The 13,807-nt window shown below is 48.7% G+C and overlaps 1 protein-coding gene across 2 annotated transcripts in view; it reads right to left on the reverse strand.

Annotated features, from left to right (window-relative positions):
* The window catches only part of SMC4 (structural maintenance of chromosomes 4), a 630,932-nt gene that overhangs the window by 449,817 nt on the left and 167,308 nt on the right, over nucleotides 1-13,807 (reverse strand). For both annotated transcript variants that reach the window (XM_078666858.1, XM_078666857.1), the window contains one exon: nucleotides 3,974-4,207. In XM_078666858.1, coding sequence (XP_078522984.1) covers nucleotides 3,974-4,207 — 234 coding nt within the window. The remainder of the gene's footprint in view (nucleotides 1-3,973; nucleotides 4,208-13,807) is intronic.

Raw genomic sequence — 13,807 nt, forward strand, 5'->3', positions numbered from 1 at the left:
AGCAGGGCCACAGTGTAGAGGATTTATCATGGACCATCATAGAGAAAGTCCCAATAACCAGGAGTCGAATGGATGAACAAAGAACATTGTTACAGTTTGAACAAAGATGGGTGTACCGATTAAAGAGCCACATAACCGGACTGAACGATGATATACCTTGGGTCTCTCTGGCAAGATAGATAATTGGGATATGCTACTGGCTGGATGAGCGCTCTGGATACGAGGTACCGTAGTAATATGGGACGGTTGAGAGTGGGGACGGATCAGCACAACAGAGAGGGCGAATTTATCATATGCCAACACTTCCAACAGGGATCCCACAGATAGGACCAGAAGAGAAGGGCGGGATAAGATCTCCTCTCACCTAATACACGTCCCACAGTCCATCTGTGTATAATAAATTGTAATTTGTAAATTAATTATGCCCCGGTGGGTTGTTTCTTGTTTTTCTGTTTCGATATGATTGTTACATTGCAAACAGGAGATAGACATCGGGTTGTAATAAGATAATTGACAAACGTGGGGATAATGGTACAGGAAATAACTTAATGTAAGGAGCATCAACTAGGAACGAACAAGCGGGATTGAGAAACATGGGAACTACTGGTTCCAGTATGCTTTGCGATCCCTGACAGGTGATCACGGAGGTAGTAAACACAGACTTCCGAGACAACAGCACTTGGGGCGGAATAACATTTACCCAGGCAACGCCCACTCAGCGCGGTATCTTGGATACAAGTGGTTGACGGTAGGACGTGGTTCCACGTCAATCACATGGACGCGAGTGCAAGCAAGCGGGAAAACGCCCTCTTAAGATATTTAAGGTTGCAACCAGACCGTAAACACTGACTACGCGGTGTCACGGAAAGCGGGCAAGGAAGCAGGACGCCACCCTAGGAACAGTAAGGAGCACAGAGGGAGGAGGAGAGAGGGGAGAGAGGAAGGAGGGGGTGTTTTTGGGTGGGATTTAACAACTCGGAAACCATACCAAGGAATTGAGTCAAACGCTAAAAAAACATGACTCTAAAGCCGTTCCCTTGTACTTTCCTTCCCTCCCCACATTTTCCCGTGCTTATACAGGTTGTGTTCGAAGGGGGAACCTCCCGCCGGGCACCAATTCGGGTTCACATACTCAATGAACTCGGTAAGTTAAGTTAACGGTATTGATGTCTGAGATGCACAGTGGGGAATATATATTTTTTTGAAAAATGGTGAGATTTGATGCGAGTGAGACCTTCACGGGAGAATTTAATGTGATGAGTGTGAAAAAAGTTAGGCGAGCAATCCGATCGGGAAGCATGGGGTCGGACAATAATGTGCTCACAAACTGGGAAGGGAGGGGTACAGAGATCCCACTCCATTTAAAGGATCACGAATGAATTAGAAACACTTGTTACCAACCAAACCACAAAAATGGCTTGATATAAAAGAGATATAAATGGTTTGCACAAAAGAAATGACGAACCGGAAGATGGTAAAACAGAGCGCATGACAGTACGTTATTGTTATTTTCTCTCTTTTCTCTCTCTTTTATCTACAGTAAGTCTGTTTTCGTTTTCCCGCATTCGGGAGAAACCTCCACATGCAACAGGAGAGGGTTAGGATCTGCAAAGACCGACTCATTTTCAAAGGGCCCAGTAGACCGAATTGCGGTGGGGCTTGGACAGAAATAAAAGGCGACTGTCCTGAAGAATACCGTGGTGACCAGCTTTGGCACATTTTATACGGTTGAAACATGTCGACACAAGCAGTACCAGGAGGGAGGTCTTGAGAGATCTTAGGGCCTCGAACAAGACAGTTCCCATCCTTTTTTGAGTTTTAATCCTGATAGGGGTACCAGGTAATGTCCAATAAAATACTTATTTCAGTTGGCACCCTTAATCAGTTTTAACATTTCCTATTAACTGCACTTTAGTCGCACTATTATTTCTGACACTTGGTGATTGGTACACATCACATCACATTTTATGTTACATGTTGTCTGATATTTATGGTTTGCTTGTTGAGTGACATTCATTGTTTTGTTTTCCCCTCCCCTAATGCTCCGTCCTGGGTGTGGTTACACCAGGGCGTATTGCAAGCAGGCCCAATGATGGTAGAATGTCACATACTTCGGCATGTGAGTGAGGGCAACTTTTTCCAATAATTGGATTCCCCTATGTCTACGTTTCATTGTGGTTTTTCGTTTTGTGTGTACACTACCACCCCCCTTGTGTGTTCACGTGAATTCCTGTGGGGGCCTGGGGTGGTCAAGTGAGGAGCCCTCACCCCTTCTTTGTGTGAGATAGGTGTTGCATCAGCCCTTTGATCTCTTTAGACTGCTGGCCTGAGCGGTTAAGGAGCACATTGGAGTTGGCTATCCTCTATTGTGTGGCTGCCTCTCTCCATCTTCCTACTAGTTCCAGTCATGGCCCCCTTGATGTAGGGTTCGGTTTCTCTTTCTTACAGTCTTCACAATGATGGAAGGTGCAGGGAAATTCCCCTTGATGTATTTGAGTTTCTGTGTGAATGTTTGTACTTCTTCACGAGAGGGGTTATTGCTCTTTGCTGGTTCTCTGAAAGCCTCTTTTCCCTAGTACAAATGCTGCAGAGCATGGGCAGGTCGAGATTTGTTTCTGTGAAGGCATCAGGGTTTCTAATAGGAAACATGATGAATTAATTTCTTCCTCTAATTGTACCCAATTTGTGTCCGCTGCCCTTTTAAGGTTATTGTACACTGACAGGTCATCCAGTGGTGAAGGTCTCGAGGGATAGTTGTCAACCCCTTCTTAAGGAGACTCAGAATTGTGCCATGCATACTCAAATTGTCTGTTCTTAAACGCGGCTGAGTCTTCTTTCTCGAGTATGTAGAACTCCTATTGTTGCTCTTCGTATGGCTCTGGGGTTGCTGAGGTCTCCATGCATGCTGTTCATACTTTGCTTCTGTGGATCCAGACAGTTAGGATGGAAACCTCATGGAGTTGCTGAACTCCTCCTTCCTCTGGAGACGGTCCGCCATTTGGTCCTAGAGCCTTCGCATGCTACACTCAACCTTAAGTTCGGATTAACTACCACCAAATCTTTGCTCCCATCAGAGTCCTTTGGTTGGGACCTGTGAAGCTCCTTATGTTTGTGCCGTCCTTAATTCGTGTGTTTTGAAGCGAGGCTGCTTTCAAGGACTGAGTCTGAGGACTTCGCACCGTACCTTCTGGCAGTTTTTTGACCTTCTGTCATCTTTCCCTGCCTTCCACGCTTCCCTCCTTTCGGCATGAGTAGCGGTGTCTTCGATGCCCGACTTCTCTTATTGCGCTCATTCTGCCTCCTGGACACACTTCATAATCACTGGATAGGCCAAGTTCTTACAGGGATTCCGGAGTCTTGTGGGTACTAGCTATGGCATGGTGAGCTAGTCTATCAACATCGTACCTTGAGGGTTTTCGTCACAAACTTTGCACAGGCTTTACAATCTTCGACCCCTGGTCTTTCGGCAGGCACAGATTGCAGACCTCACGTGGATTCCCTCTGTGCAAATTTGTGGTGCAGTTGGGGCACAACATAAAAGGGGTATTTTTCATGACCCTCTCTCCTCATTCGCCGGCCACGTGGGTGTCCCAGGCGGGTGTACGTACACTCTTTGGAACCTTTGGTATTTTCCAGTCATTTTCTCCTGTTATACACTGGGATTCTTTGGATCTCTACCGTCATGATTCCAGACCCTACAGCGGGTAAAAAAGAAATCTAAAGTTTGTTACCACACACAGGCACTGGCGGGGTACCATTTGACGTCACGAGGGATCGACTTACCATCAAATGGTGGTCGACAATGCTCACAGCAACATAAAAACAAACAGAGGCAAGAGAAGATAGACAAACACTAATCCCGACCCAACAACTAGATACTGGAATAGATGCACATCAAGTGAATCCATAAAACGATTAATGCTGCAAAACTACTAATTCCATGTCTATGAAAGCTGATGCATTTAACACTTACCTTTTTCAATTCCTGTTCTGTCTCAGGCAATTTGACCTCAAGCTCTTTGATCGCACTTTTTCTTTCACGCAAAGTATCTGAAGCAGTTGTCAGAGCCTCCTTAGCCTTATTCAATTGTAAAAGAGCAGTATTATGTCGACTCAGATATATATCGAGCTCAGACTGCGCAACTTCCATCGCAGAACGTGCTTCATTTACAGTTTTGCTGAATTCCATAAGTTCTTTTTCCTTCCCCTGTACAAGTCACACAGTAAAAAAAGTTAATTTTCACGAGCCTAACTTAATGTGCAAGTACATCCTGAGTCAACTATAAAAACATTTCAGATACAAAACTGGTGAGAGAAAGGAGACTGTGTACAACATGGCGGGTCAGATCAAACAAACATGGAGTGAAAACAGACTGAGTAACAAGCCAGAGTGACTAAACCTTCCCTCTCAAATAGGGGCACTAACAAACAAGTTACTTACCTTCGGTAACACTATATCTGTAAGAAACATAGGTTAGTTATAGATTCCTTACCCTAGAATTACCCCCATGAGTCAGACTGGATCCGGAGATTTTTTTCTTCAGCAGTACCTCTGCGTGTCAAAAGTGGTGTTGGTCCACTCCGCGTTCATTGTTGGCGCCGTGGTCGCCAGGATGATGTCGCGACCGCTACTCCCTCGCACACTATCAGTTCTGTACACGACTTTCCACGCCAGAAGCACAGAGCCATGCAAGACACTGACCACTGGTGTACACAACTAGGGCCCTGAAAGAAAATACTTAACCCTAGAAGTCAGTTCACAGAACGGGGAGGATGGGTGGGGCGGTAAGGAATCTATAACTAACCTAGGTTTTACAGATATATCGTTACCAAAGGTAAGTAACTTGTTCATCTGAAACATTTATAGATTCCCTACCTTCGAATAGATACCCCAGAGGGGGTTCTGCAACCCAAGTTTACACAAAAAGTCCAGGAGAACCGGCCAAAAAAGCAGTCTCTCCGGACCTGGCTGTCCAGACAGTAGTGTTTAGTGAACGTGTGCAGAGATGCCCATGTAGCTGCCTGACAAACGTCATTGAGGGGGGACTCCTCGTCCCAAAGCAGTATTAGCTGCCGTCGCCCAGGTGGAATGGGTGTGCAGCCCTACTGGAGGTTCCTTCTTTGCCAAAGAATAGCACGCCTTACTGCACAAAACAACCCACCTAGAGATGGTCCGTTTGTGCACGGCCCAACCTTTCTTAGCGCCCATGTAGCCATAAAAGAGCTGGTCGTCCATCGGAATTGCTTGGTGCGATCCAAATAAAAATGAAAATGCATATTTTGGGTCCATACGATAGAGACTCTTCCTCCTTAGAAGGATGCGGAAAGAAGGTGTGCAAAGTGACTGTTTGACCAATATGAAAAGAAGTAACCACCTTGGGAAGAAAGTAAGTTCTGGATCTCAGGACGACCTTGTCCGGATGAACAGCCAGAAAAGGAGGCTTTGACGAAAGAGCTTGTAGCTTACTCACCCTGCAAGCAGAGGTGATGGCAAATAGAAAAGCAGTCTTTAGGGTAAGAAGTCTGAGAGAACAGTTATAGAGCAGCTCAAAGGGAGTGCACATAAGGTAATTGAGAACCAGGTTCAAGTCCCACTGTGGCATTACAAAAGGGGTTGGAGGAAACAAGTGAGTAATGCCATTAAGTGATTTACAACAAGGGACTTGAAAAGGGATGGCTGATCAGGAAGCCTAAGAAAGGCTGAAATGGTCGAGAGGTAGCTCTTAAGAGTGCCCATAGCAAAGCCCTGCTGGAACAAAGAAAGAAGGAACAAGAGAACCTCAGAAAGGGGATCCACAGCCTTTGCTGCACACCATGCCACAAATTTGTTCCATCTATAGGCGTATACCGTCTTAGTGGAGGGACACCTGGCTGCCAAGATATCACAGACTTCGGGAGGCAGGTCAAACTAAGTCAACTGCCGCTGCTCAATCTGCACGCAAGGAGGGGGAGGCTGCACAGGATCGGGTGGAGGACCGCCCTCCGCTGCTGGGACAGAAAAACCTCCAGAAGAGGCAGTCTGATCAGAGGATCGATGACCATGTGTAGCAGCTCGGTATACCAGACTCTTCATGCCCAATTCGGAGCCACAAGAATGACTTGAGCCCAGTTGCGCCTGATCTTCAGCACTCTGGCCAGAAGTGGTATAGGAGGAAAGGCGTATAGAAGACCACAACTCAACATGCGCCGAAAAGCGTAACATAGTGAATGCCGCCTTGGAAATTCCAAAGCGCAGAATTGCTGACATTGCACGTTTTCTTCAGTGGCAAATACATCTAACCAAGGCTCTCACCAATGTTGAAAGAGACCTTGCAACTCCTCTGAGTGAAGACGCCATTCGTAATCCATCACGCACCTAAGTAATTCATCACCAGGCAATGAAACTGCCAGGTGTTGAACCACCAGAAATATGCTCTGATATTCCAGCCATGTCCAGAGGAGGGCCTCTTGACATAGGTCAATGACCCCATCCACCTTGTTTGTTGCAGTACCACATGACGGGGAACACCTGCACTACTCTTCCCTGGAAAGAGGGAAGGATTGCTTCGAGTGCAAGACGAATCGTCCGAAGCTCCAGAATGTTGATGTGGAGCCTGGACTCCGCCCGAGGCCTCTGATCTCCACCTCCCCCATGTAAATGTAAATGTAGTAGTTTTTTGTATAGCGCCCGAATCGACCCCCGAAGGGGTATCTCAGGCGCTTGTATGCATACCATGTGAAATGCCCACTCCTGGGCACCCCCACGGTGAAGCCAGGCATCCTAGCGTTGTTGGGGCAGTTGTGGAGATTAAGCAAGCTATTGCCCAGTGTTGCAGAGTGGGACCCATGATTAGAATAGGCACCGATGCTAGAATTATCAGGTCCGAGGAAATTGATCCCAAGACCCGCCGAGGCAGGAATTGAACCCTGGTCCCGGGCTAGACCTCTGCATCAGGGTCTGACGCTCTAATCATTGAGCCACACTTCTCCACTGATGTGGCCATCCCATCCCAGAAGTGATGCATGGGTCACCACTGAACTCTGGTTGGGAAAGGGAGAGAAATCTGCGATCGACCCAATCCTGACTCCTTAGCCACCACTGCAATTGGTGTGCAGTGCACTCCGAGATCTGGATGCAATTGGCCAGATTCCTCTGATGTTGTGCCCACTGGAACTTCAGGTCCCACAGCAGAGCCCGAATATGCCATCTCGCATAGTACACTAGCAGGATGCAAGAGGCTAACAGGCCCAGTAAGTAGTCTGAGGGTCATTCTGACCGAAACCGGGGATAGAAGTTGAAAGATCAGAATGATGGCCCTAATAGCCCGGACTCGCTGTTTGGGAGGATAGAGCCGAAACTGCGTTGTGCCAAGAATCACTCAGATAAGAGGAGCTTCAGAGAGGGAGTCAGGTGTGACTTCGGCACGTTGATTGAGAACACAAGCGAATGACGGAGCCCGGCCGTAGTCTGGAGGTAGGAGACGACAGCCTGGGGCGAGCCCGCCTTCAACAGCCAGTCGTCGAGATAGGGGAAGACTGGAACCCCTGATCTACGCAGATGGGCTGCAACCACCGCCATCACTTTTGTCGTGAACACCTTAGGGGCGCTGGTAAGGCCAAAGGGGAGCACGGTAAACTGAAAGTGCTTGTGACCTACCTTGAACTGAAAGTAACGCCTGTGGGCCGGCAGGACGGGGTTGTGAAAATAGACGTCCTGCAAGTCCAACGCTACCATCTAGTCTCCAGGGTCGAGGGCAGACAGGACCTGAGCTAGCATCAACATTTTGAACTTCCTTCCGGAGGAAGCGGTAGACATTCCTAAGATCCAAGATAGGACCCAGGTCTTTGTAATTCTTGGGGAACAGAAAAGTGGGAGTAGCAACCACGACCTACTTCTGGGACAGGAACTCGTTCGATGGCTCCCTTGGCCAAGAGAACCATAACTTCATGTTGGAAAAGGTCCAGATGATATACTGACATGCAATGGTGCTTAGGTGGCATGGGTGGAGGGGAAGGGAGTATCCGGTTTGGACTATTTTCAAAACCCACCTGTCCGATGTGATGGTGCGCCAGTGGGGGAGGGGCTGGCGAATCATGCCACCCTCGTAAGATTGGTGCCCCTGAAAGGTCAGACTAGGAGGGTTTGGAGTCTGCTGCAGAAAGACTGTTGGACTGGCCTGCCCGCTCGCCCCAGAACCCTGGCGGTGGTTCCCACATCTACGGCGGCGCAGGGTCTGAACAGCTTGTGCCGCCCTGTGGCTCTGGGTGGCACGTGGCGGGGCACCCGTTCCATAGCAACGAAAGGAGAGAAAAGCAGCCTTCGCAGGGCGGGTGGTGGAGAGGCTCAATGACTTGGCTGCAGCCCGAGAGTACTTAAAGCGCTCTAGCGAGTTGTCTGCCTTGTTGCCGAACAGGCGACCGCTATCAAAAGGCATGTCCATAAGAGTGTATTGGACATCCCCTGAAAAACCAGTTGACCTCAGCCAGGCGTAGAATCGAAGGGCTACCCACGTAGAAATCGTCCTGCCTATCGAGTCGGCAGTATCCAGCCCACAGCGAATGGTAAGCTTTGCTGCGTCTCTCCCCTCAGCAACTGCACGGGAGCACCTGGCTCCAGCCTCCACTAGGCACTGGGACAGCACTTGCGCCACCGTATCACTCACGGAGTGGGTATAACGGCCCAACAGACATGCAGTGTTTAAAAAACGCAGTCCCAAGCTGGAGGAAGAAAACGTCTGCTTCCCAAGATGGTCCAGCTTTTTGGATTCCCTATCAGGTGGTAAGTTAGGTAATGCGCCTTTGGATGTAGAGGCTTGGACCACCAAGCTCTCGGGGGAGAGGTGTTGTAAGAAAAGTGGGGTCGCATGGAGCCGGGCAATCGTACTATACACAGGAGTCCCTGTGTTGGGCGTGGACCAGGTGCCCAAAAGGATGTCTGGCTGCCAATCTGGTCTAAAAAAGCTATGGTAGAACAGGGGCACAAAAGTACTAGTCGGCCGTGTCTACATCGGGGTGGAGGCCGGGGACGCCGCCGGCTGGTGACACAAACCGGTGTCGGCCGAGGATGTGTTGCCGGTCGAATCGGCGCCAGGGGAGGTGTAATCAGGTCGACCAGTACCGATCCGGAGCCATGCCTGGATCCAAGGGGGCCCGGAGGTGTCGGGCCAAAGCTGCTGGCGTCAAAGGCCCAGGGCCCCCAGCAAAGTCCGTGGGGACCGGATGCGCGCCCGCCGTCAGAGTCAGGCTGCCCAAAGATAGCATGCATCGCTTCGTAAAAAGCTCAAAGATGGGTTGGGTTCGCTCCGGGTCCTGAGAAGGGAGGGCAATAGAGTCGTCCCTTGGGGCTCTGCATGCGGAGCGCCAGGAGGGGCACCACTTGCATCCCTCGTCGCGTTGGCTCACAGAAAGGAAGAAGTCTAAGAGAGACGGTCCTTCTTCGACTTCTTCTTGTGCTTCGACTTAACAGGAGTGTGAAAACTTTGAAGAAGGCAGGTGGTGGTGGCTCCGCGACCAGTCTCTTAAACTCCCACGGGACTGGGACCTCGCATGGCACGGAGTAGATTTTTGGCCTCAAGAAGCTTCCGAGAACGCTCCCGCAAAGACTTCGGATTCATGGTCCGGCAGTAGCAGCACGACTTGGGGTTGTGACACACGCGGTGCGGATCAGTCACAGACATCAGCCGGCTAAAGGAACCACAAGCCTTGAAAGCAGGCATCCATGACGTGAACCAGGAGTTGCAGACTCAAAATCGACATCGACAAAAAGTGACTGGAGATACCGCTTGAGAAAGTGAGTTTCTGTTGCAGTACCTCCCCCACTTTTTGCCGGATACCTGATGCACTTTTCCTTGGTGTGCCCTGGGTCCCTGCCAATCAGGTACCCAGGACCTGTGTTTCTTCCCTAAGAACTGCACTAAAGCCTAAACCCAATTGGCATCTCTGGCCACATGTCAGACCCTAGTAAATGCTACTCTAGGTACCCAGGGCATTGTGACCAGAGAAAACCCTTAAGGGCTGCAGCACTTATTGTGCCACCCTTAGGGGCCCTGTGCCCTGACACACACACGGCCTTTGCAGGTTGAGTGTCCTAGTGCGGAACTAAACAAAAAATCGACATGGCACACATCCCTGTGTGCCATGCCCACAAACCCACTGCCCTGGCATTCATCAGCCACCCCTCTAGCTGGATGCCCTATGCCAGTGGTGTGAGCACAGGTGCATGAGCCCTGTGCCCCTACAGTACCCAGGGCCATTCCTGGGCACTAAGTGCAGTGATGCCATTAAGAGTATATGGTGCTGGGAGGTTGTCATTACGAACTCCAGAGCACCATAATGGCTACACTGAACACTGACAAGTTTCATATCAAACTTCTCGGCACATTAAACCCACACTGATGCCAGTGTGGGATTTAATGTAAAATGCACTACAGAGGGCATCATAGAGATGCCCCCTGAAACCTAACCTACAATCCACGTCTGGGCTGAGAGACTGCCACACAGCAGACATGTTGATAGATCCCTGTGTGGAGAGCCCCCGCTCTCCCGGGCCTGCAACAATGCACATCCTGGGATGAGGTGGCAAGCCTCCTCCCCAGGATGGGCAGGGGAAGCTTCAAAGGCATTCCGCCTTTGTGAGCTTCTCCAGACCAGTTACTGTACTCAGCAACTGGCCCCCACCAGTTCTGACCCCCACTCTGGTGGGAAGACTGGCGGGAAACCCTACGTCAGAGACGGGGATGTGCCAGCCTATGTCAACCCCACCCCTCTGGTGGGTGAGACGAGGTGAAGCACGACCCCGGGCTCCTGCCATCTTGAAGATGAGGAGTTCTGCCCAATCACAGCTAGGCTCCTGCCCCCCTTCCATAGGAGAGGAGCAGGCTAGGGGGTATACCCACCCTAGGACAGGACCCATTGGTCCCTGCCCTTGCCCTACCTGTAACGCCCCTAAATTTAGTATTTAGGGGCAACTTGAGCCTTCCTTAGATCCAGATTCCGAAACAAGAAAGAAGAAAATGGGACAAGAAGACCTGCCGTGCAGCCGCTAAGAAGAGGAAGACACAAACTGATTTGGCCCCAGCCCTACCGGCCTGTCAACCCTCGAACCAGCTCTTGCTAAACCCGGCGTCTCCAGTGGTCAGTAACCTCAAAAACCCTGGAGGACCAGACTGCCTTGTGACTGAGTACCTGGGTCTCCCAAGAGCAATAGTACTGCTCAAAGCAAGTAACAAGCCCTGGCATCATCCAGGAACTGCGAACCCTGCACACTCCAACCCTGGGCTGTGCTAGAGTTAATCAAGACGCTGAGGATGTCCCCCCCCTGCAATTCTGACCTGGAATCCAGTGCCCAAGGACCCTCTTCAAAGACCCTGACGACGCCTGCAGCCTCAGGACAAAGGACCCCTTCGACCGCGACCAAGCAGGGGGTAAGATTTCCCGACCTCAAAAGACCCGCTGCACTCCGCGCCCCACGGCCCCCTGTGCCCAACTCCTGGGTGTCTACCTATCCTACAAGATCCCAACTTGCCCCTCGAAGTGTTGGTCGCTCCAGAAGATCCTCCATCCCTGAGCCTGCAGCCTTTGTTCCCTTTCCAAGATCGCGATTGAATAACATTGAGCGCCCAACGACTCAAAAGCACCCTGCACCCAGCCGCCCGAGTGCCTCTGGCAGTGCAACCTTTATCCTATTCTACTTCTCCATTTGCCCTGAGCAAATGACCACGAGCCCAGCTCCCACAACCCGCGTGGCCTGCTAGCCGGAAGCCACCAACCGAAGGCCCCCTGCCTCTCATAGGATAACATTGGGCCTAACTACCTCTGCACCCGGCTGCCCCTGAGGGTGTACCAACTGTACCTACCTGACCCTGGGGGACCCTTGAGTCTATGACCAGAACCTTAACTCTGCCAGTCAATTACTTGCCTAAAAGCCGATGACTCACTTTTCTTCCATAGGCTCACATTGACTGGTTTCACTAGGAGTGAAGTTTTAAAACTTTAAAATATTCATCTAAAATCTGCCGAATAACGAATTCCGAAGTACTCACCTGTGATCAGGAGAGAAGCCAGTACTGTACCTTTTAGCCCAGTACTGAACCGCAAAAGTAATCATAACCGTGTTTTACTAGTAACCTAAATTTCTTCCATAGGAAACCATTGACTGCTTTTCTGTGAAATTTCTTCTATTTTTGCAAACTACACATATTCCTCAAAAATCATACCAACTACTAAAATGTAATTACTTACCTGTCTTAGGGAGAGACCCCAGTACTGAACCTAGGAGTCCAGTCCTGGATTACAAAAGTAACGAGAACCTACTTTACCTGTGACCTGAATTTCCTTCCATAGGATAACATTGCTAGTTTTTCACTGAAATGTTTGTCAACTTTTAAAATACCTTTATATTCTTTAAAAATCACTGCAATAACCAAAACTTTTTTACCAAACTGTTTTCAACTTAAACCCCAGGACTAAATCTAGGATTCAGCCCTGGAGTTACAAAAGTAATCTATAAAGTAATCAGCTGCATTTATGTAGAAAAACCTATTGAGCTCAATGTTAAATTGTGTTGCCTATTGCAACCACTGTACCCATTGTGCTTACAAAGTTTGTCTTTCTGCAAAATAACTACCCGAGATCACTCATATTGAGAAAAGTATATTTTGATACCTGTTGGTTCTAAAAAATAAAAACTAGATCTTTTGATATAAAAACAATTGGCCTGGAATACAGATCTTGAGTGTGTGAAACCTTTTGCTGACTGAGTGTGTACAACAAATGCTTTACACTGTCCTCTGGTACAGCCTTACTGCTCGACCAAGCTACCACTTTAGAGAGTAAGGTCAAACCTGACTTTAACCTCAGTTATACCTCTGGGGATTGTCTACTCTATACACACTGTAGCCACTTTCTCACACCGCTCTCTCCGGATCTGCACTGGCTGGCACGGAAAAAGAAAACTGACGTAAGCGCATGAGGGCAGCGTTCTAAGTGGTTGCCGCAACGTCATTCCGGCGTGCTACGAAGAAGCTGAACTACTTGTTCGCAGTATCTTCTACTCTACAAAACCAAACAAGGCCCAGTTAGAAACTGCCAATTGGTATACATTAAAAGATGAACATGAAACTACTGTCTACTGTTACACTGGTTTCTTTAAACCACGCTGGCTGAATTATAACTGTAAAAAGGCGGGGTTTACTCTGCAGTGCTAACAAAAAGTCCTACATGTATGCAGGACAGGCGATTCCAGTTCCATCACTCCAAACAAACCTTTAAAGATTGTGCTGATGCAACCAAGTAGCAAGCATTAAAGGCTGGAAAATTAAATATATATCCAGCTCTAAGTTTAAGACAACACATACGTCTCTCGTGATTTTGCTATTTAGAGTGCAGCACAAGACCACTCAGTGAGTTTTGATCTAGCTTGCACCGGAGCAGGGAGCAGTATGTGATCTAGTTAACTGGTGGGCAGGCAAAACTTCCGAAATGGAAACATATTCTCCTGGCCTGATATCCATATCTTAGATTACCCTAATGAGTTGGGTTTTTGTTTTCTTTTTTAAATCCAATACATGCTTCTCCTACGGGGTGAAAACTGCTTTACTAAAGACGATTTAAAGTGATACCATTTTGATTTTACTAAAAGCTACTTTGTATCTCTTTACGCCTTCCTCTGTAATAACGTGTTTGTGACATACGCTAGTAGTGACATTAGCCTGTCACGACTGAATGAGTAGTAACAGTTCGTAAAGTTGTTATATATTATGTTAAAATGATTTGTATAGTGAAGGGCTGCCTCAACAACGGGGTTCCCCAGTGCTGGACCCAGAAAACA

This window comes from Lissotriton helveticus, chromosome 11 (genome assembly GCF_964261635.1).
Source record: "Lissotriton helveticus chromosome 11, aLisHel1.1, whole genome shotgun sequence".
In the NCBI taxonomy this organism is placed as follows: Eukaryota; Metazoa; Chordata; class Amphibia; order Caudata; family Salamandridae; genus Lissotriton; species Lissotriton helveticus.